Genomic DNA, 24,802 nt, shown 5'->3' with positions numbered 1-24,802 from the left:
CTGCCCAGCTCTCTCAGTAATCCACCCTTGGCCCCAGTTCAGCAGAGCACTTAGGTACTTGTTTAACTTAAGCAAGATATAGTGCTTCAACTGTGAATCATAGACCTTTTCATTATTATCACTTTTACTGCAGGGCGAGGGAATTAAGTCTTAGGAAAGGCCTTGAAGCAAACTGGAGCAATAAATTGAATATCCTGCGGCTCTGCACCCTGGGTCTGTCAGTGTCCCTGACCAGAGGGAGGATGAGGTTCAGAGACCTCGGCCCAGCTCATTTTCTCCTCCTGTAGGAGACAGCAGTGAGATTACTGACTGTAGGATTGCTGCTGTGTAGAGCTGTGCTAGCCATAGCTGGAAGTTAATTATACATCCACTCACCACTTCCCTCATTATTCAGTCAAGGAAGAAAATCTTCACTTTGTTGGGAAAGCCAAAAGAACAGCTGGTAACTGCCAATGTCTTCTTTTAAGAATGCATAACTGTGGCTATCACTCTTCACTGTAAAAATACAAATCTTTTTAACATCTTCAAAAATATTTTTTCATTAACAATTTCCATTGGAAAATTGGAAACCCAATTTTCATGGCCTCCAAAATGAAATCCTGCCCTTCAGGAGGAAGCCAAGAAAGTAATGGCAGCAAAGGCTTGTCTCCAGGTGATGGATGTAGCTGGACCTTGCTTTGTCCTGATGCACCACACATGGAAATTGTTGGTGTTCTGAGCTAACTGGGGAAGAAAAGGTTTTGAGATATAGCTGTATTATGATTAATGTTTTTATTACATTACTTGACTGAAGTTTTAGAAACAGTCAATTTCATTTAATGATTTTAATTCGCCTACAGTGTGTTTTGGCATAGTTTGGGATGTTAAGGGGAGGCAGCGACATCTCCGTGTTTAAGGCTGAAGCTAGCTTCTGTTATAGCACCCTGTTTCCATCCCTTCATCATAACTTTGGCTTGGAAAGCTGCTGGAGCCTGAAGCTTGCCAGGTCTTATTTTAGTCACTTTTGCAAAAACTGAGGAAAACCAGCCAAATTACTTTCAAGTTACGAGTTGCTAAAACTTACTCTGATTGGAAATATTTGCTTTTAATTAGTACTTTTAGTCCTTTTCTTCACTTTGATTGATTGATTGATTGATTGAGTTGAATCAATCCATTACTGCTTTAAGAAAAATTAAACATTAAACATTCCTGCCGTAAGAAAAACTCACGGTCACATAAACTTGTCCTGTGAATGACTGTGGCTGTAGAGCAATGTCCTTTTCCTGTGTGTGCCCCACTGGGAGACGTTATTGTCCATGACACAACCTCTGGTGCTTGTCTTTGCCCACATGCTGTAGGCTGCCCCTCCTTTTGATGCCTAAGGGAGGCCTAAGCAAGGCCCAGCTTATTTCAGCCGAGGTGAGCTGGATTACTTGAAACAGTGACAAAGTGATGCATGGCTAAGCTTGCCCTCCTGCATGGATGCAGGTAGGGAGCACTCCTGCCAGCAGATCTGCTCTCACCTCTCTCAGGGAGGTTCCATTCACTGAGGGAGCACTATCAACAAAACAAAGCTGTACCACTGGCCAGCACCTCCTCCCACAAGGACAATTATTCCCAGTGCTATCCACACATGAGAATCTGAGCCAGTGTTATGTTCACACTTTTTGATTAAAGTAGTACAAATATTTGCCTTTCTCTACCTCAAAACCCACTTGTAATCACACTTCTAACCTTTCCATATAATTAAATATCTTAATTTGTGCAGTGACATTTTACAAAGAAGAATGGTTGGCATCGTGCAAAGATATAAACCACTCTTAGTTTTCATAAAACAAAGTCCTAACAGTTTTGTTTGTTTCAGAAGGAATTATGAGTTCACTTATGCTCTTGCTGAGATCAAGGAGGCTTTTTTTTTGCATTGGCTTGAGTGGGATCATTACTGAACACTACATAACATTTTAAACTGGTTAGATTAGATGTTAGGAGGAAATTCTTCACTATGAAAGTGGTGAGGCACTGGCACAGGTTGCATAGAGCTGTGGATCCCTGGAAGTGTTCAAGATGAGATTGGATGGGGCTTTGAGCAACGTGGTGGAAGGTGTCCCTGCTCATGGTAAAGGAGCTGGAACTTGATGATCTTTCAGGTCCCTTCCACCCCAACCATTCCATGGTTCCATGATTTCAAGATTTTCTTCTCTCTGGGAGGTGACCTGAAGTTACCTGCTGAGTGGCAAGAGGTCTTTACTTACAACAAATCCTTTCCACAGCGTCTCAAATTTTACAGAGCACTTCATTTTTTCTGTTAGTTTTCATTGCAGAAGGAATACAACTGCAAAATGTACTACTGGCAAACAATAGAAGTGCTGGTTTCTAGTCATTGTTACCTGTGCTAGTGCCATCACCTACTTAAAAGGTGATGAAAATTTAACCCGTGAAGGCAGAGGTGGGGCTTACTGCCTCTGCTTCCAAATAAAATTTAGCAAACAAACTCAAAACATCAACTGTTGATAGGCCACAATATTGTGATTTCAATCTGCAGACCATGATGAAAGTGTCTCTTTACATTGTGTCCTGCCTCTGATTAAAACAGACTTCTGTCTGAGTTGCATCTGCTGTCATTGTCTGTATCTATTCTCCCAATAAAATATGTATTTTAGACCTTTGATGCTATTTCTGCAATTCTTAAGTTAAAAATAAGCAACGTAAAATACCAGTATTCCTTCATTAAAATTCAAATAAACCAAAACAGTACTATAAAACAACAACTGAATTGGTCAGACCTCTAATCTGAAAATTCCACAGTCTTGGGGAAATTGAGATCAGCGTGTGATCTCTTGCACTCTCTTTGTAATAAGCTAGGCACTCTAAGCCTTTCTCTGACATAAAATTAATCCAGGTTCATCCACCCTGTGTTCACATTCCAAATTAGGCTCTTTCTGGTCTTGTTTTCTTTTAAGTACAGAATTTGCTGGGTTTTACATGTAAGTATTTTCCCCACTCCCTCTTCACAAGCTTCCCTCCCTCTTTCTTGCCAAACTCTTGGCCCTTGACTTCCCCTTTCTAAATCACTCTTCCTTCCCATATGATTTCCAAATTAGTCATCATGTTCCCTCGCTCTTTCATCTATCCCATTCTTCCTCACTTCATCCTGTTTCCTCACCCAATCTCTTAGGTGATCTCTTAAAGATCTCTTAGTCACAAGTTTCCTCATTCCTCATCCTTTCCATCAATGTTACTTACATGACAGTAGCAGCTCTTTTTTAAAAATCACTTTCACAGTGAGATCCTGACTGAATTAATCTCTAAGTACACCCTTTTAACAAAACAAAGTCCATAATACAGCCCTGAGTGTTCACCATCAGAAAAGGTACTCGTTCAAGAGCAACAGACATTGAAAGCCTTGGTTATGATCAATAGAAACTATCAACCACTGCAAAGAGAGTAGGTTTAGAAGCAGCTCTCATGCTGAGTTATTGTTGTTTTAAGTTGAGCAACACTAGCTTTGTATAGGCATCAGCCAGACAATGTAAATGCATCCACTTTCCTTTTGAATCAATGGATTTATCTGTACTTTGTGTGGCAGTGGCAGAAATTTGCATCCATAAAATTTCACAAATAAATATGTGGTCTTCCTCAGAACTCTTCTGTTTAAGAAGCCACTTAACCTGACAAAGATATTTAATGACCTTTCTATGTCATTAAATATCTTCATTTAAGGGAGTGAATTATCTTGAGGAGAGTTTAACTTTTGAAGATGGCATAACACAGGGAATAGATTCTGGACACAGAAAAATAAAACATCAGCAGAGATAGAGAAATCCACAGGAAAGAACCAGATTTTGGAGGGACTGAAGGCTTGAAAGGTTGCAGACAACTGCCGACTACAAAAACAAGAGAGAAAATAAAGTAACAGTCTTAGATTTATGTTACTGAAGAAAGGAAAATAAGAAAAGAATCTCAACCTGCTACACTGACATTAATTAAGGTTTGCAGCAGTCCTAAAAGCTTTGGCAGCCTTGGCCCCACTTTCCTAGGAAGAAAACAACATATTGAGAGATGAAACAGCATTGTCAGAGTGCAAACACAGGGTCCTATTTGGAGGTCAGAATGAGACGTGACTTTGGTCAGTTCCTAGTCTGCATCATAAAAGCAGGATTCAAATTATAGCAAATTCACACAGTTATAAATGTAATTCCATTACTTCCTCTCCTCTTCTTTAATCACTATCTTGTTTCTGTTCAGAGCATAGCACCCCTGGACACTTCAGCAGGGTCAAACCTGCTTCATTCTTCACAGAAAATTGTATGCTAGTGGTGGCCACATTCTCATTAGTTTTAAATGAAGACTAAAACCAGGGGCATGAGGCCAGTACAGATCCAGTGTAGTGAGATCAGCATGATGCAATTTCTCTCTAAGGTAAAATTATTCCATTCAGCCATTCACAGAAAATCGTTAAGACTATAAATAAGACTCCAAAGACCGATAAAAGAAGCATGAGGGAAGAGAAAGATAATTCCATATTTACAATGCCTATATATACATACACATTTATGATTATTGTTTTGGATTAGGTAAATATTAAGCATCAATTTTGCCAGGTACCATTTAATGCTTGTAGTTGGACTTTTCTGTAGACTTCACAGGAGAAATAGGTCTTGGCAAGGCAGTTAGAGAGGGAACGATTAGGGAAAATAGATTTACAAGTCTTTAAAAACACTGAAGTGTGTTACTAAATACATTATTATAGGTACTGAGACTAATTAAAGTTCTGCAACAGCCATCAGTTTCAGTGAAGATATCTCTTGGTTCACTAGGATTAAGTTTGCTCCAGCAGCAAGATTTATGTGAAACTACAGTGAAACAGATTACAGAACAAGTGTTGCTCAATTCACACATGCTGGTCTTCAGTGTCCTCCTAGAGTGTAACCACTGTGTGCTCCATCTGCAGCTACCTGCAATCTCTTCCAATAACCTAAATTATTACTACAGTTCAGGCAACAACTGTAGGACCCCTTTTCAAATCCCGTGTCTATAAACACACCCTCTAAATTGGGTGCCAGCACTGTTTTTGCAGAATACTATAAAATTTTGCTTGGGAGATGAAATGCTGTATCAGTACAAACAACATGTGTCTAGAAAGTGAAGTTTTAGAGAACAGAAAAGCCTGGATGCAAAATTTTGAAGTATTCACCTGCATTATTCACCTGCTGAATGAAGCATGGGGGTGTCTCTTGACTTTAGAAATGGTTTGCACACTAAAACCAGATATCTACAATACTTCACCAAAAACAAACCTTTGTCCCTGAAAAGGCTGCTTTCTCTATTGTACCAACAATAACTATTGAAACACTCAAATATATGTTGTTAATGTATAAAACTATATCGTTTCAACTGTATCCTACTCATTCCACACTATTTCCTCTGCTGCTATCAGCTTGCTTAACTTACAGTAAGATAAAAATTCCTGATTGTCATTAGTTATGTTTTAGGTACTGTAAACATTTATAAAGCTAATCAATAAAACAAAAATATTATTGTGATATTATTAAAACAAGAACAGAGTGAAACAAACTCATGATAATTATGAAAGATACTGGGGTATGTTTGCACAACTTGGGTATATTTTTAGGACAGGGTGTCTTAGTGATAGAATGTATGAGAGAAGAGGAATTTCTGCCTGTTACACTGAATTATTTTGTTTGTTTTCTAAATATTCTAGACTAAAGTCTTATGAGGCAGAGAAAATATTTTTCCATCTTCCATCCCACAGGTGTACTGTGAGAATTACTCAACTGGTACATAGGTAGTTCCCAGCAAGTAAATGTGTCACCAGTCATTGTTGGTATTACATGTTCCTCACAGCTACTGTGGCATGACAGCTGACTACAGCCCAGTGGGTGTATCACCAGTTGTTACGCAAATGCCTTTTTTTTTATTTCTGGACAGGCTATTATACAAGGAGAGAACAAAAAATTCCTGGGTTTTGTGTTCAACTGTAGCTTACATGGTTTTACTAGTAGCCTCACTCAGGCTGAAAAGAACACTAAAGAAACTGGCCTGGTGTGGAAATTAACAAGGGTTCAGTTTTAAAACCAGAAATATAGGGAAAGTGATTGCCTTTGCTGGGTATCCATCCCTTGTTTGCAAACACTTGGTCTGCAACTAAAACAAAGGACTTTATAACTGACTAAGGAAAACACAGTAACCTAAGTAAATAAGTGAAATATCCACACCCATCATATCTCTGGCATTGGTTCTTCAGTTCACTTCCCTACCAAGCGGTGCCAAAGTCCAAGGAGCTAACATCCCTTTAACTCTTAGTCCTGTCCATTTTCCCTCTGCAACCCTATTAATGGTTAATCTATGCTCGGGATGAACTTGGATGACATGTCTCCAACCCCTATAGGAAGTGCTATCTGATCTGGGCCACCTACCCCTGCAATAGCAATTTATTTTTATTGCTGTCATCAGGCATCCCCCACCCCCAGCTTAAATCCCAATTTTCACAAGTTCAGCAGAGAGCCAGCAGGAAATGCCTTACTCTCACTGTAAAACTGCCTGTGTGCCACGGTTGTGGAGCAGGCTCCTACCACAGAGGCACTGCTGTGACTGTAGCAGCCAAGGACCAGCAGCACCCCAGACACTGGCACAGGGCTCTTGTCATACCAACGGTGTACCTCAGCACAGGAAGGAAACCCTTTCCTTATTAGTTTAATCCTCAATTTAATCCTGTCTTCTACCCATCACAAGCCCACTTACAGTTGTAGTGCTTTCTAACATTTCTTGGAGGGATTTTGCACAAAAAGCTTTTAGAATTAAGTTCTCCGCACATTTCTTCATTTGCCAAAAGTCTCCTCTGCTATTCTGCACACACAGGGTGGGAGTCATTGTCCTCTCTAGGTTTGCATCAGTGACTTTACATACAGCTGAGTGATTCTGAACATATGGGACTTTAATCATATTGTGTAGTACATTTTACTGGGCATGTAAGACTGTTGATGCCTTGTATCAGCTGGTAAAAAGGCCAGTTAAAAAAAAGAAAGTGTTATATAGGTGCTTGGTATGGCAAAACCCAGTTGAGGGTCATCTGTTGGTTATTGAACTGAGGAAGCAGATGCCTGAGCTTTTTCCTTCCCTTGAGCTCCAGAAGATGCAGGACTTGGTGGGCTTCAGGAGAGTGCTTGAAGTTTACCTACAGCCAGTGACATTTGAGGGCTGTATTGCCTTCCTCCCCTTCACCTGGCTTCTGAGGAAGGACGAACTGAAGTGACACGTTGTCTCAGAGATGATCAATCCCCTGAGCACCACAGCGCATCCCTCACACCTTTGGCCGGGAGAACTGCCGCGGTGTGCTGGTGGGCAGCTGCCATTTTCCACCCCACAGGCGGCCCTGCAAAGAGATCAGCACAAAATCCGCGGATGTGCTTCTGCAGTTGAGTCTATACCGCCTTAAAATAAAACGCTGATCAACAAGGATATCTTCCAGCTCTCTTAAACGACATGGGTTTGAAATTGCCGCAGAAGGAGCTTGTTTCCCCGGCTTGTACTCTGCTGGCACGGCGGGCTCCTCGATGAGGGGAGGCACTTTGCCAGCGGGGACAGAACCGCCAAGAGCCGACCCATTTTCTGTCACGTTTTTAAGGCCTCGAAGTGTGAGGGAGCCGGTGTCCCTGCTCGCACCTGGAGCTCGGCAGATCCCCTTGGAAGAGCAGGCAGGCACTGCTCCCCCTGCCCGCCCTCTGTAACCAGGACGGGATTTTTAATCAAAAGCCTTATTGCTGAGGAGGCGGCGAGCGGAACCGCGCCGGGCAACGGCGGCGGCTGCTCCCCTCGGCTCTGGGCAAAGCCCGGAGGGATCCCCGGCCGGACGGGCGGGTCCGCCCGGGATAGCCCAGCCGGGTCGGCCGCAGCCTGCGGGGAGCTGCGCTGCGGCCTCCCCACTCCCGCCCTCTCTCCCTCCCGTATCCCTGGGTCCGCCCGTATCCCTGCATTCCCTGCTGCAGCATCCCCTCCTCCCCTCAATCCCATCAGTAGCGGCGGCCCCGGGCTCGGCTCCCCGCGCTGCGGCGGCGCTCGGCGGCGGCTCCCCCCCGCCGCGGCCGCCATGTTAGGCTGCAGCGCGCTCGGCGGCGGCGGCTGCCGCGTGTGACCGCGGGAGGGAAGGAAGGAGGGAGGGAAGGAAGGAGGGAGCGGCGGGGGAGAGGAGGGCGCGGAAGCGGAGGGAGGGCGCCGCCGCTACCCCTCCCCGCCGCCCCGCGCACGCACATACACACACACACACCCCGCACACGCACCGCCCGAGGATGCCCTTTGCCCAGGGGGGCGAAGCCGGGACACCATCGCGCCGCCGGGAGTGAAGCCACCACCGCAACCGCCGCCGTCGTCGTCGGGGCCTCCCGGCCCGCAGCGTGCGGCCGGAGCGGAGACGCCGGCGCTTTCCCTCCGCCTCAGGACGCGCACCGGGTGGAGGAGGAGGAGGGCGCCGTCTCCGCAGCAGCAGCCGCCGCCGCAGCCATGGGAAGGATTTGACAGGGCTCGGAGCGCTTTTGCCGGTGTGTCGGGGCGCGCGTCCCGCCCGCCGCCCCTTGGCGCAGCGGAGGAGAAGGGGGCGACAATGAAGACTTTAGTTTTTTTGAATCACTGAAAAGCCTTAAAAGGAGACTCGGTAAGGAGGAGGAGGAGGAGGAAGGGAAAGGCTGCCCGGGCCAGGACGTGGCTGCGCCCTGAGGAGGGGGGGTTGTGCCCCACCCCGCGGTGGCCGCGGAGGCGCTGCCGGGGCCGGGGGAGGCGGCGGGGGGCGCCGGGGCTGCGCGGCCCCTCATCCCTCCCTACCTCCCCGCCGGTGTGCGCCCTCGTTTCTGCTGTCTTTCGCTTATATAAATACGTAAATACATCTGTTTTTCCCTTCCTATCCGTCCTGGGAAGCGGAACCGAAGGGGCTGTTAGCCCGTGGTGCTGCGGCGGGGCTTCTCGCAGGATCGCGCTGCATGATCTGCATTGGGAATGAAGGAGAAGACCTTCTTAAATATATAACTGCGTGTGCCTGTACACGCACGGTGAAATCGGTGTCAGGCAGTCTCGGTTGAATTTGAGTGCAATTATTATTTTTAAAGCATCGGGAATGCCCATATATGTTTTTGCCCCACTTCTTATTAAGCCTATTAATTTTTTTTAGGATAACTATTTTCTTCTCTTAAATGTCATGAATACACAGATATCCACACTGTATGTGTGTGTCTGAAACTCCAAGGGTTTAGTTTCAGGCTGGGAACACCGAGGTGGGCTGGCAATTAAGGACCGTCACAGTTTGACACTTGTTAAAAATACTGTTGACTTCTTTTTAAACAACAAAACCCTCAAAAGTTTTTTTTTGTTGTTGTTGTTTTTTTTTTGTTGTTGTTGTTGTTTTTCTGACAAAGTAATAATAATCATTAAAAAAGAAACCCCAATGCAAACTGAAACAACCATGTCTGGAGAAGTGCGTTTGAAGCAGTTGGAGCAGTTTATTTTGGATGGGCCAACACAGACTAATGGGCAATGCTTCAGTGTGGAAACCTTGCTGGATATACTCATCTGCCTTTATGATGAATGTAATAATTCCCCTCTGAGAAGAGAGAAGAACATCCTTGAGTATCTGGAGTGGGGTAAGTTTGAACGTGTTTATTTTGTGTACATCCGTCCATGTTCCTGTCTGCTTTGTATAATGTCTCTGTTATTTATGTGTGAGAGGGGATTGTTTATAACACAGTGTTTTACTGGGAAGTGTTGTCAGTTTCACTATATTTAAACGTGGTAGTGGTGCTAAAAAGAAATCTCTATTGGTTTTTTGTCTTTGAGGTATGCATGTAAAACATGCTTCATATTTTTTATTTTTCTTTTTTGACGTGGATCGGGCTTTTGTGTTCCTAGCATATTTGTTTGCCTTCAGGCCCAGCTGTTGAGTTTTGTATGTTAAAGTTGCTGGGAATATGGAATGGTGAGGGATAAATTCTCTGATGCCTGCAAAAATATCAATGCACAGTCCTCTGATTTGCTGCTGCAGTTGAATCTATACTGCTTTAAAATAAAACATGTTGATCAACAAGAAAATCCTTCAGCTTTCTGAAATGATAAGGTTTGTAACATCTGTGAAGATGGAGATGACATTCTCTTCTTTAATATAAAATTGTTGCTGATTTAAGTAGTTGTTTTTTCCATCAGGAAAATCAAAGTTGAAAAGCAGAATGAAAATCTGTGTGTCCCTGGCAGACTTTTCACTTTGTGGGAGATAGGATATTAGTAGATTTTTAAAGGAAAGCAGGTGAATGATATTGTGCCAGTTCTTCTTAAGTTGTCACAGAACTGGTTGACTCTATTTTTTTTTCTTTCTAATTCTCTTTCTTCCTCCTCCTAAAGTCAGATGTAAACCAGAAGATGCAGTCTGACATAAGAACCTTGATGAGAATGGTTGCTATATCTGACCTTCAAACTTCAAAGTCATGCTGCACTTCTGTATTTGCATACAGAACCATTTACCACATTTGCTTTGTAATAAATACATCAGCAGGCCTCCTTTATTAAAAAAAGCATAATTTTGAAACGTGTAACAGGCATTTGATTAATTAGGTGGTCGAGCTCTTCAAAATGAAGTCGCTGAGGAAAGACATTGTTTTGATAACTGATCTAACAACTTGAGGCTGATATGTGTGTGTTTTATTTTCCTGCTCCTCTCTGTAGTCATACTGACATCTAAAGGACATCTGACTCAGTAATTAAGTTTCTTGTAGTGTTCATATTGCACTGTTTTTTGTTTTCTTATTATCTGGAGGAACAGGCTATAATTAATGCATTCTAGCAAAGGAGGAAATAGTAATTAAAAGTACTTCTGAAGAATCTTCCCTCTAAAACTGCCACTGGCATACAGAAGCTGTGAGAGACTGGGAAGATAGGATGGCTCCAAGGGTATTTTCTGCGCAGGAACTTAGTGTAGTCTGCAGTGCATCTAGCTAGCTGATGCCCTGTAAATAATAATAATAACAACCAAGTAAACCATATCTAGATGATCAGAACAACAGTGTGTTTAGGACCCATTGTTTTAGGTGCTGGTGCATTCAGTGGTGGTTGTTTAATAGGTAAATGCATCATTGCAAGGCTCTGACAGTACCTGAAGATTTCTGTAATAAGCTTTCCCATCTGCTGATGGAAATAATACACTGTTTTGGAAAGGCTGGACTGGAATAAGGTTTCTTGCTGGCCTATTTTTCCTGCTATTTTTCCACTCTCTTGCTCCAGCTGTGCCTTAGCAGGACTCTTAGGCTTCAGAGAAGACCAGCTGCTCCCGTTTCCAGGGCTGAGTTACTGTAGTCCTCTGTCTGCTCCCAGCTCTGCTGTCCAGGCTTCTGCCCCTGGGAGCTTTCCAGGAGGGTTTGTGAGGTGACATGGAAGAGCCAGCGGTGGCTGGTACCTGCTGGTGGAAGTGTATGTGTGAATGATGTCTTTATCCTGCAAACACTCCCAGGAGTGTCTCCTCTGAGGGCCAGCCCTCCTAGTGAAACTGGCGGTCTCTGGCATTCCCCTTGGGGTCAGGGAGTTGGCAAAATCAGGCTCTTAGAGAGGTCGGGTACCCTCCAGTGCTCTGGTGCAGTGGAGTTACTGAGGGTACCCTGTGTTTTGATATAATCATGACCTCTCGTATCTCTCCCCAGAAGGAGAAACAATGCAAGTGGTTGATTAGAAAGAGGTTATGTGTGGTTTTAAAGTCAGAGATGTGCTGAGTAGTGGCAGAAGTGGAAGGCTGGCAGCCAGAAATCATGGACTCTGCCTGCACCCGCACCTCTCTAAAGGACTCAGTGTTGAAGTGCTTTCAGCTCAGTTTTTTTTAGCTTCTCTATTTGAACCGCAGGAAAAGTAGCACAAATTTTACACCAGAGAGTTCAGAAAGCTGCTGCATGTGGAGCACTCTCGGTTTTGAATGTACCATATAAAATAGTGTGTATTAATTTATTTTTCCTATCAGTGGAATAAAACTTGGGGCCTGGTATATCTATTGGTAGATGTCAGTTGGATGCTGGCATTTTGTGGGTTTCTGCCAAACATCCACAGATTGGCTCGATTATTACGGAGAGTGCAATCTGAATGTACTGGAGTTGGTCAGGGAACTGGTATGAACTGGGATGTGTGTGTATGTATACAAAATGCAGAGTACAAATTTACTCCTGAGAACTGATTGTCATCTTAAACTGCCTTTGTTAAAAAGAAAATATTCCTTCTAGAAGTAAATAAGGTTTATTTTTAGTCTGTTAATTTTAAGAAAAGGCTAATAAACATCTGTTCAGTGGTCACACAGACTTCTGTTGAGCAGCAAATATTTTTTTCTTGCTTTTCAGCAGTGTAGTTTTGAGGTGTTACTGATTGGTTTTGTGGAGAGTTTGAGCTGGGGTTGCATTTGGGGATGTGTATTTTTATACAGACAGTTCTGGGTCTGAGATGTTATTTGCTGTATTTCATGTAAGACTGAACCACAATCTGACTTTTTGGGGGAAAGGTTTAAGAGGTATTCTACCATGGAGAAGCTAATGTCTTAATGACAGCCATGTGACTGCTGCTATATTTAGGGGAACTAAGAAGCTTCATGTTCTAGTACTTAGATCTTTTAGGACTACTTTATGAACTTGTAATCTAGAACTATAACTTATTAAAAATGAATTGGGGTAAAATAATTGAGATCTGAACTAGCTGTTCATGTTTTGGTGTGATACTGTGAGTTTAACTCAGGAAGTGGAGAAAGTAAGGTCTCTACAATGTGAAGCTGAGTTTTAAATTTTTGTAGAATTTCAGTCTTTTTTGCTGCTTGAAATGACATTAAACTGATTAGAAGTGTCAGGTTAATTATTTTGTGATACAGAAGCTGCTTTGCTTCTAAAATCCTATATTTGGCTTTAAGTGAAAATATAATTACATTCCTTATTCTTATACAGTATTAGTTTTGTGACTTGTTTGTAAGATGATTTGATTTTGTTGTTTATATTACATAGGTATCTTATATGCCAACACAGCCATGGAAAGAGCCAGTGTATTTGTGTTCTGAGGGTTAAATCAGGGCACATTTTGAGATATCGGGAAGAAACTGGAACATTTAGATTTGGCTTGTTCTATGTATTTGATGATAGTTTTCGTTTTTATCTCTATTGATAGTTGTATTTGTGATTTAGAAAAGGGCTTGTCTAATTGTAGCAACTGGAGCTTGCCAGAAAAAGCTGTTGAGAATTCCAAGCACTTTGCTTTTTCTTGTCTGCTTGTATGTGAGTTGCCACGCTGACACAAGAGTGTAAGGGAGGTAACGAAGGCTGATAAGGTGAACTTGAAGGAGAACTATAGTGATAAAAAGAAGCTTTTGGAGGTGTTTTGGTTCTGGGAAAACTTTCTTTCCAATGGCTCCAGTTTGAATTGCTATTAAAAAGAAATGAAAACAATGTTCTTTAGGATGCATTGAAAGAATAATAGAATAAACCTCAAAAGGTGTGGTGATGAAAGTGAGAGAAGATGGAGGGCACCACCAATACCGTGGTGAGGTCAGTGACTTGATTAAATCTGTGCTCTTGTTGGAAAAATGTAAACTGTCCTCTAGTAAAAGTTTTGTTTGATTGGTTTTGTTCAGTTCGTTGTTGTTCTTGTTTGGTTTGTTTTTTCCTACCGAAGAAAGCTTTGGAAGATGGATTAAATTGTTCTCATTTAATCTCTAGTAGAACTGAAATGCATGCTGTTTCTGCAGTGCTGATATGGTCATACTGTCATCATTGGTCTCATACTTCTGTTACTCAGTTGTGCAGCATCTGTTCTTGATACTGAAAATGACTCTATCACCATACAACCAATTTTTCAAGATAGAGTTGTGGAGAGGTTGTCTATGTTATCTTTCTGGTGATCTCTCTCATGGTTTTTCTTAAAAAATAGTAAGCCTCTTTTTGAACTAGATTTGTTTTTGCATATTAGTTACAAAAGCAAAGAAAATCTTGTCTCTAGGCTTCTGCACATCTTCTTTGTTATTTATCTCTGTATAGGTCCTGAACAAAATCACAGTAATTTTCAGCTATTAGTTGCTTATGTTTTGTTTTTAAAACAGCTGTTAAAAACAATCCTTCATTTAGGTCCTACTCGTAGCAGACAGTAAAAGACTTAGCAATCAACTTTTTCAAGTTTTGTTGTTTCGTTTTTTTTTTAAAGTAGACTTTGTTGCTCAGTATTTTCCAACCTTAGTACTATCTAACCCATTAGAAATACTTTTTTTCCCCCTAATTACATTCTAAAAAGCATCAACTTCTTTTTATTCCAGTCATAAAAATGGGAATACCTCCTGGCCTGACATCAGCAAAAACAGTTATTCAGTTCTTTCTGGGAAAGGACAAGCATCTTGCTTGTCAAGGCCACTTAATGTGCTTAGGCATATTCCTAATTTTAAATGCGAGTTGTTTCATTGCTTGCAGCTGAGCCTTGTGAACTGATTGGACTCCATCAATGTAGAAGACATTGTGGCATTCTTGACACATACATTTCTGACATTGTTTACAATAACTCTTTACTGCTTATTTTGTGTAATCTGTTGTTTCTGTTACACAGCTGCAGCCAACAATTAAATGTTTTTTTAGTGATTAGGGTGCAAGAAGAAGGTTCTTCAGTGCTCTCAAATAGAAATGACCTTCAAATCTCTGTGTTTCAGAGTATTCAGAATATTGTGTACAGATATTTTATACTGATGCAGTTCTACACCAAATTACTTGAAGAAGAAGGAAACAGTATTTGCAGGAAAATATGTAGAAGAATGGTTGCCCATGCAGCTTTAGTGTTAGGTAGCTCTGTGTTTAAGGTCTATACCTTTTAAATTGTGATTTTTTTTCCCCCACATTTATTTCAGTTTTGATTCTTTCCTTCAACACAGTAAACTAATTACTGTAAGTTTATCAGCAGTTCTGATGTGATCAAATGACCTGTGAGACCATCCAGTTAATTCTACTTGGTTTTTATTAGTTTCCAGTAGAGTGAGGCATTAATCCATTGAAATGTGTTAGTTTCTTTGCACATTTTCATTACACCAAGTGTTTTTGAAATTAAACCCATTAATTTTAAGTAGAAATAAGTTTAAAGGGTCTTCTTTTTTTGGCTCTTTTTGTTCTGTTGGGCAAGGGAAGTTTGGAAGTACTCCAAGGCTGCCTGTTTTGGGGCATATTTGGGGTTTGTGTCTTCAGGTTGACTGACTTCTGTCAGTAATGTCCTGTTTGTTGCAAAGGAGCACAGCTTGCTTAGATAGAAAGCTAACTAATATTTAGTTTCCAGGAATTTTAGAAATGCCTTTATTCTGTACAGAAATTCCTCACATGCTTTGGTCTAATGGGGACAAATGGAGAAATACAATTATATGAGTTAGTCTGCTCAGTGGGCATTATAAACCTCATGCCAACACAATAAATTCCCTGTTATTAGGATATCTCATGTTTAAGGGTTAATCCAGTAGGGTTTTTTTATGGTATGACCATAACTGTAAAATGTACTGCTCAAGGTGTGTTTGCATTTTTAACCTCTGTGTAGGATATGAGGCTGTGCATGTACCTGATTAAACTCCTTCCTTGTATTTTGGCCCTTCTCTCCTGGACTTTACTGATGTATTTTTTTTATAACCTGCAGCATATTATATCACAGTTGACTAAAGTGTGGATATTGCGCTCCAAAAGCAATGAACTTTATTGCTCAATATAGTTCAAATCTTAGGAAAAAAAAAATATTCTTTTTATTTTACAAAGACCGGTAGAAGCTGCCTTTCTTTTTGAAGCTCTACCTTACACCCATAGATCAGTGTTTGAATCCTGAATAGTAGCAGCAAATAACAGTAATTTCACTACTGAGTCACACCTGTAGCTGGAGACACCAGTGTTGTTTTGAAATTTTCTTATGAATAAATTGCAAATACAGGCTTTCGAGATGCAAAGTGGCTGTAGGCTGCTATCCTGGAAATCATTCTCCCCATATTATTTTCTGAAAGTGAACTGTAATAAATTATCCTGGATGTGTCTTTGAAAAATATTAACGTATTCTTAGCATCTCTAATTGCTTTTATCCTGTAAAAAATTTACAATACCCATTTGTGCAGAAAACTTCCAGAAGCAATTAGATCCTGCTGCCAAGCTCTAAAACCTGACTAAAAAAAGCTACAGTGGATAGCTGAGGCAGGATTGAAAGAAAAGGCTAGTTTCTAGACTCTTTAAATTTTATCTTTTGGCAGAGCAGGCATTCCTTCCATAAACATTTGTGCTTGTTTAATTTGATTTTCTTTTTCTGGCTGAACAACTGGAATATTTTGTTCTACTCTGGTCTAACTTACCTCAACACGTTATTTTTCTAAAATCCTCATTAAGCTTGGGAATGCTTCTAATGTGGATCAAAATCTTTAAAAAATGCAAGTGATTTAGGTCAGTCATGTGCAGTCTTTTGTTAATGACAAATTTTTTATTTTAAATAGTTTAAACATGACATTAGGCTTAATAATAACTGCAAAAATCTTCTATTCAGACAGGTCAGTTTGCTTTATTTCTAGTAATACAGCCTAATTAGGTTTACTAGTGGTCACCATGGATAAAATCCACATGAGGTATATCCAGACTCCTATGACTTTGTGTTTCATAATTCTTCCTTATCCAGACTTCCAGTTTGATTTAAATTATTTTTGTTACACAATATTGCAGATTTCTTTTATTCTTAGGGATCAGCTTCTTAGTGTACCTTCTCTTGGCAACTTTTTGAAAAGCTTGTCATAGGGACCTTGTAGATGTTATGAACTGTGGTATTTTTGTGTGCCATTTTGAGGGGAAAAGATATATTTTGTTAGGCAATTTAGTAGAAATGTGCAGTAATTTTTTTGTAGAAATAAAAAGTGAGTTTAGTGTGCCATTCCAAGTGGGAGAGGAAAAAGCATTTGTAGATGTTAATAAAAATAATTGCATTTCCTTCAGATGTTGTGGGATTAGAACAGCAATGCTTTGTTGGTCTTTTGTTTAATTTCCTTTCAGTCTCAGAGTTCGAGGCTTGGAGGAGGATGTGGTGGAGGGCCTGCAGGTCTCCATGTCTGAGTCCTTCCTCCTTTCCTTTCTCCAAGGTTTTCCATGGACAGTGTTATTCCAAAGCAATATACCTTCTCAGCTGAGGCCTCGTGCATTTCTTCCTTGCTTCCATTCTGTTGCTTTGCATCCCATCTAAATCTCAGTGTTTCTAAAATGGTGTGGATGTCCATGTGTCAGTCTGATTTTCCCATGGCCAGAATCTTGGTTTCTGGATTTGGATTGGTATTTTTTCTTTGTTTTTCCCTAGTCATTCCTCAAGATTTCATTATTTTCTTGGCCAGATTCATAATATAGAGATTGTGTGTGGAGAATGGTAGCAAAAAGTTGTCACCTGTGTGAAAAATAACACACAGGCCTTATCCACAGGTGCATCTATACAGTGTTTTCCTGTACATTTCTTATTAGAACAATTGATTTACTATCATTAATCTTTTTGCCTTGTTAGATTTTGCAGAACTGGAGCCTTGGGCTGTTTGTTCTGGCTATGAGTAAGAAGTTGTGACCTGTTTTAGTCCTGTAGTCTAAAAAGGATGAAACTTAACTGGGAGTATAGCTTTATCATTTTAATACCTGAAACTAAAATAAAGAAGTGATAGAAAGGGTGGCAATTACATTTGTCTGCCCAGTGGTTTTTAAAGAAAATGTCATTTGTGCTGTGGGGACACAGAAGTCCTAAGGTATTTCCTGTTGGTGCTCATTAAAGTTCTTTCACCTTTACCATGCTGCCTTTTGTAAATAAAGCACTGTGTTGTCTGACTGTTTTGCAGGACACATAGTAACAAGAGGAGGAAATAGAAGTCACATTTTGATTGCAACTCACTGGTTTTATCTTGGGTGGGGGCTGACTTGATGGTGTCTTTAGGCTGGCTAAATCCACTGAACTTTGTTTTGCTGGGGCTTGTGTGGGCAGAGGGACACAATCCAATTAACAACCAAGCTGCAGAAGCACACTGAAATCTGTCAGTATGGTTCTGTGGAGATACTGTAGTGGGGTTTGTACAAAAGAAAGAGGCTAGGATTGTGACAGCCCAGACTTCTGTGGCTCCACCTACTACAACTCCTGTGCTTCAGGCTGGTTGCCTCTCAGATTCCCATGACGGTACACGGGAGCTACAATTTTGAAACAAATTTTGAGGCTACCAGCTTCTTCTGGTAGGTATTTGGTGAAGAAATTCCACGAGCCTCATTTTTTTTCTGTAACAGTTTCTAAAACTTTTCTTTTTACAGTGAGAAAGTTTCTAATAATGAAGAGGGATCTTCAAAATGACGGGCTGATTTTGATGATGGTAATTCCTTGCAAAAAGAAAGTGTTGGTCTTGTGTGTTCTGTGGTATTTGGCATAGTATCACTCAGTGTCTTTACACTGTTTGCCTTGTATACTTTGTAACTGAAAGACAAGGATTTTTATGTTAACACACTTGGAATAGTTTCCTTCTATTTCCCCCAACTTTTAGAAAACACATGATGTACTATTTTGTGATTATTTAAAAAGATCCTTTTATAATTTTGATAGGGACTGACACAAAGGAGACTTGTTTTCTCGCTGAACTGATATGTTAGAGGAAATTATGGAAGCTGCTTCCTATGCAAACAGAAATTTGCAGAGAAGACCATTACTATTTTGCTGTTCTGTCATTCCACCTCCAATATTGACTGTTTTCACCTTCACAGCTAGCAGCCACTTCTGGGTAACAAAATATGTACTTCTAAATTTCTGCATCTTTATAAAAGTCATAATTTAATTTTTGAAATCAAACTAGTCAAGTGGGTTTTTCAGGATATAAGTAGGTGTAAGTAGGCTGGCTATAAAAATGTACTGTCTATGGCCTTATATGTTACTGGCTTTTCTGAAAATAAGGGATGATTTAATACCTCCATTGATGATAATTCACACTCTGAAAATGCAAACACTATTTAGAGTTAAGGTTACCAAGAGAAAATGGTATACAGTGTGTGTTACCACAGCTGGTGTGTATTACTTCATTAGCTTGTTATTTTTTTGGTTAACTTTATCATTGAGTAACACTGACTTCAGAGAAGGTGATCTGGGAGCCAGTTGCTTTTGGTGGTGTAGCTTCTTAGGTACTTCAGTGAGTATTTGTGCAGTTATACTGCTGAGTATATGCTGCGGGAGCTCATGGTAATGCCTGAAGAGTCTCTTCCTGGCTGATTTAGCAGAGATGTCATCTGATCTTATCAGTAGTAGCCTAGTGCTTAAACTTTCTGGGGGAGAAAAAAGTGTACAACTGGGGCAAGGAGCTGATGATTTGTTGTCTAGCTATATTCTTCTTGAATTTTTTACATTCTTCTTCTCCAAAGCTAAGATCATTTAATGGAAATTGTATTACTGACAATACTACATTCGCTTTGTGGTCCTTGGCACTACCAATAGGAGGGGATGCCATCCAATAGTCTTGATATTAGTACTTTAAAATTTGCTTTGATTTCACCATTAAGTTTTCTTGATAAGGAAACAAACCACTCTAAAGAGTTTTTGCTTTGTCTTGGTCATGTGGTTCATGTTGTCAGTTAATGTATTTAACCATATGTATGATCATAGTAATAATTACAGAAGTTTCTACCTTATATGTTGCTGGCCATTGATTTGTTCTAAAGCCTCAATGCATTCAGTTCTTAACCAGGCTGAATTTGTGGCAGTAAAATCTTTTGTTCGCATCAAAGTGTCATATGATTATTCAAAACTTGAATAATTTTATTCCATGTGACCTTGTGACTTTTTTTCCTCCCTCTACCTTAATTAGGAAGTAGAACATTTATTGATAATTCTTACTGATGACAGGTCATGATCAGCAAAATGAAATTTTACACTTTAAAACCTAGGTGTTAAGAATATATAAGTCTGTCTCTAAAAGGAAGTTTCTTGTCTTGTTTCTTTCACTTCAGAGAGGGTTTCCATCTTTTGGGGATTTCCTTTTTTTTTTTTTTTTCTTTTCCAGTTTAAGGAAACAATTTTCTCTAAGTATTTTCTTTAGTAATTTTGATATTATCCCACTGATTCTTAAAGCAGTAAAGAAAACTTTATGATTGCTAGATTTGCATGGCACTTTTGCTAATGTTAGGCTATTATTAGTTGCTGCTCTTAGTTTAGATTTTCAGTTTCTCTCAGACACACCTTCTCCAGCTCTCTCTGTGTTCCCTGTCCCTGGCGTGTAAAGTCACACTCTCTTACAGTGACAGGGTACAAAGGTAATTTCCTAGCACAGTTCCAGCATCAGGGGTACAAATCATTTCCAATGGGAAGCATCAGAGGAAATCTGCAGGAGATGGAAGATGGTAAATTAAGTAATTTTGGCAAAGCTACAAGGATTTCTTCTTGGTATGCTGATCATTGTTTTTAATAATACTCCCCCCCCCCCCCCCCCCCCACTACCCTCCTCAAAGCTTGTGGCAGAATTTTCATTACCTTCAAGAGAAGCAGGGTCAAACTACATGTCTGAATTAAGCATAATAACTTAGCATAGGGGCTTGGGGTCTTTTGTGTGTGTTTGTAAAACACAGTGCAGAAGAGCTGCACTGCTACTTCCTGATGTCCCTTCTCAGAGTACTCCCATCAGACAGGAATATTTGAAGTCTATAAATGTGCTGCTTGACATTTCCAGACTCACAATTTAAACATAAGCCTTGACAAATAAGCCCAGATTCTCTTCTCTCTCTTTGCCTTAGTGTCTGTTTCATACCATATTTTTCTATGCCAGGCACTTACAGACCTAGGTGCTGTTTTCTTTGCTACTTTTTTCTCTTTGAGAGAAAACAGTCTCTCCACTGAAAGGCCATTTCCCAGGTGGTGTGTCAAGATTTGAGGAAGTTTAGACATCTGAATGGGGGTGGATTCATCATGTGGGAGGCATTGACTTTAATAGCTGTGAGCCAAAATTGTCATGTCTGTCTGATAGGAAGAAGAAGGCATTTCTAAGCCTAATTCTGCTCTCAGTTAATGGAGATAAGCATGATATTAATTCACTGATGCCCTCATGATACTAAAGCAGTTCATATTTGCTGCTGAGCTTCTAAAGAAAGCCAAACTATTTGAGGGCATTAACTGGTTAAGTATGTAAAATTATGCTTCAATTACTCTAGCTTTTTCTAGATGTCAAGAGAATATTTTCATTATTTTGCTTCACTTTTTTATAGTATGCTTTTGAAATGTGTGTTTATTTCCTGCTTTTGAGGGTTGTAAATATACTTTTTTCCCTTTCAATTACTTTCCTGGTGAGAAAATAATTTACAGTAATATTGGGTACTTTCATATATTGCCTTGAAAACCTGTATGAGAAAAGTATGTGGTCATTAGCATATGAAATATCTCTGCAAAGTAATGGAGGCACAGCTGTGATTTGTGAAGGTGACTTAAAAATTCAGTGGAAAAGCAGTTTCTAGGATCCAGGTTTATGTTTGTGTTCCTTCCAATTTAATTTGTTTTTCTTTGAAGTTTTTTGAAATGTTTGTTGTGGAAATTCCTGAAGGTGTGGGTGGCTTGTATCTTCTGTGTGTTTAAGGGCTTTATTTATTTGCTTAAATTTCCAGCATACTGTTTTGGTACCCTTTCTAATCTTATTTCTGTGATCTTGTTGCTGTGATGTCCTCTTTCCTCCCTCTGCTGTACCTTCAGCATTGTACAACTTGAAGCAGTGGCAATTGTTTTATTTCTCAGAAGAGAAGTGCTCTTTACTGCAGTGGTTGGGTGGATGCTTGCCAGAATTGTGTTTTGAGCAACTGTTTGTGTGTGTTGAACTTGGACCTCCATAAAAATTACTATTCTTGTTACTCATGGTGGTTTGTTTGTACCTCACCTTTGCAAAATCTTTCCTGCAGATTATGACGTGCATGTGACACGCCTGTGATATGTATGCCACTGGCATTTCAGGGAAGTTTTCCTGGAGTGTCTTAATGTCTTACAGAAATTGAAATGCATGCATTTAAATCTTGTCTCATATTTCCTATTTATGGAATAGGTTTGCAGTGTCTCCTGCTGTGTGTTAGGGTTTAGCTTGAGTGGACTTCGAGGAATACTGATGGTCGTGGTGTTGGAGCAAGTAACTGTCAGGCTGCAAAATTCAGATCATTGCTACGCTAGACACATAATCCATAAAACTTTATATGCTTTCAGCAAGTCAAATATGATGTCAAGAGAGACAACCAGAAACCCTTTGATTATTATCTCCAACTAATGCTGGGAATTACCTCCTGGAAGGCTGTATCTGCATAGGTATTGCTCAAAAAGTTTTAATTGTAGGTTGAGGCAGGTTCTCTTAAAACCTTGTACTTAATCATCAGTTAAGGTGAAAAATACTACCCCTCCTTTTTTTCTGCCTGGTGCTTCTGAGTATCTGCTTCTGCCTGTTTCCAGTGGCACTCTGAACTGCCCTGTGAAGAACTGATTTTAAAGCAAGTGTGCTAAGTAAAAGTCAGCTTTCCATCAAGAATGGATACTCTGCATTTTTAGGTAACTTCATTTCGGTGTTTACAGCTTAAGAGCTTCTGAGCACATTCTGTAGGGTGCCCAGAGGTTGGTTAGTGGTCAGTCTGTTTTTACAGCAACTTAGTCATGATATACCAGAGGAGAAATGTGGAATTTTTTTTTTTTATGTAGTACTGCAAAAGAAAAATTCAAGAACTATTCATGAGTTATTACTTTGCAGATAGCAACTATTTCTGAGGCTCAGTGTAATTTATGTAGTACATAATGCTTTGCATCAGAAGTTATTTATGGGGCAGTTTGTTTAATAAGGATATTTCTGAGTGATTTTGCTGCCTTGTTATAATTTGCATTTACTTTGTGTTTCATTTGAGCAGAAACATTTTGTACAAATTGCTGTAATCTGTATTTTTGCTCTGCCAGGTTCAAACAGCAAAAGTTCTTGAAGTGTCCCAAGATAGCTATTTATGATATACCAGGAATACTGGAATTGGAGTTGGCATTGAGTCTGTCAGAGTTCTTCAGAGAAAGTATTGCAAGGGTTGGAGTTGCCTTCCATGGCCTTTTGTCATAGCCAGCTCTTGTGCATACTTTTGGATGAGGGAAAGGAATAGCTATTCCTCTGCTCTGCTGCTGCACATTTAATATTCCTAAAATGACAGTGATTTAGGGTTCTTATTCTTGATGTGGAAGAGCAGGACTTCAGAAACTTGACTCCTTTCTTTTACAGGTGTGGAAGGTCACCAATGAATTGGTGCTCTGACGCGGTAGGAGTACTAAAATGAGTTTGTTTTCTTACTAGTCTGTGGGCAGTGGAATTTGAGGTTTTAGTCCAGTCTTGGCTTCATTAGCACATGGATAGAAAAGCGTAACTTTTAATGAATTCTTTGATTATTTAAAGGGAGCTGTCTTGAAAAAAATTATTAACAAAACATTAGACTTCAGCCTGACCATATGACATCTGAAATAATGGGCAGTCATTCACACGTCTGTAAAATCAAAAACAGAACAATAGTGGATTTTCAAATTTTTGTTTTGTTTATTTGTATGGAACAGTGACATCTGAATGAAGTGCAAGCCAGTGCAGAAGCAGATCCTACATCGGTATTTGTTCTGGAAAGCTGCAATAGCTCATTTGTGGTTTTCCTGCTTGTAAATAATGTAGTTAGCCCACCTCCTGCTGAATGTTTTTATTCATTATATCATTCTGCTGATGAATGTCTCTGCTTCTCTGAACTATATCAAGGAAGAATATAGAGCAAGTTACTTGGTGGTTTCTTGCATTAAATCCCAAAATGCAAAGAAGAATTTAATGTTGTCCTGGAGGTTCTTGAATGTTTTTCCCCTTCTCTTCTCAATTCCATGTAACAGAGGAAGCTTTATTTTATGTAGGTTAGTATATTAAGTCCCTTCCATTTTGTGAGCTCAGTACTGCAGTAGGTGAGCTGCAGATTAAATGGAGAGTAATTTCTTTACTCATCCCTTTGAATGCTTTTCCCCTCTTGCTTGTGGCTTTAACTGGTGACTGTGACTGAATGGCCACACACAAAAATCTCCAAGACTTTCTTAGCACAGTCAGCATCTTTGTTTTAAGGTACTTTTCTGCACCAAGCATGATAATACTTTTCCTGTGAGTTTGGTTTAATTCCTAAAAAATGTTACTGCAGATGATTGCACTGGAGAAGAAGAAGCATGTTTCTTTCTTGTGATTTCATTAACTGCATAGGGTGTGTAATTTTGGAGCTTATTAGCTGAGAAGAGTAGTTAGGATTTGAAACTTGAAGTAAGGCATTATTTTTTTAAATATTGCTTACAGTGTTGGGAGAAAGGCAAACACAAGAAAAGTCAACGTGATCATTTTTCTTTCCTTTTTCTTTCAAGCCTGGTAACTTCAGGAAGGAAGCTTTACCATGAAAAGAGATGTAGATGTGTTTCCATTGCAGTGGTTCTGTGGAGCACTGACCTTCTGATGATGTTGAGGGCACTGGCCTCCGCTTAGTCCCTGCACAATCACAGAACAAATAAATGGTGGTTCAGAGCTGCCTTCCCACGTTTGCTGAGAGTTCTGACTCATCTTTAAAACTTAGTATTTTGTCCTGAACTAGCCATGAACCATAAAGCCTCTGCTCCCTTGAGATACGCATCTTGCTTTTGAGTGGTTTCAGCTTGATGATAGTACAGGTGGGACCAAATCTTGCGTATCTAATTCTCAGAATTTTTCCAGGTCTGTTGTACATTCAATATGAGTTGAGCAGTGTACAAGGATTATCTTTGAGCTGGTTAGCCTGGGATACTG

General features: G+C 40.2%; 1 protein-coding gene across 4 annotated transcripts in view; it reads left to right on the top strand.

Annotated features, from left to right (window-relative positions):
• Positions 1 to 8,574: 8,574 nt before the first annotated feature.
• Positions 8,575 to 24,802, top strand: part of CDC42BPA (CDC42 binding protein kinase alpha) — a 180,984-nt gene continuing 164,756 nt past the window's right edge. For all 4 annotated transcript variants that reach the window (XM_053937395.1, XM_053937397.1, XM_053937394.1 and 1 more), the window contains exons 1-2: positions 8,575 to 8,647; positions 9,402 to 9,626. In XM_053937395.1, the coding sequence (XP_053793370.1) occupies positions 9,431 to 9,626 (196 nt within the window). In that variant the 5' untranslated portion in view covers positions 8,575 to 8,647; positions 9,402 to 9,430. The remainder of the gene's footprint in view (positions 8,648 to 9,401; positions 9,627 to 24,802) is intronic.

The sequence above is a fragment of the Vidua chalybeata genome, chromosome 3 (genome assembly GCF_026979565.1).
Source record: "Vidua chalybeata isolate OUT-0048 chromosome 3, bVidCha1 merged haplotype, whole genome shotgun sequence".
In the NCBI taxonomy this organism is placed as follows: Eukaryota; Metazoa; Chordata; class Aves; order Passeriformes; family Viduidae; genus Vidua; species Vidua chalybeata.
Note: the sequence above shows the minus strand (reverse complement) of the source record. Positions and strands in the feature narration are given on the sequence as shown.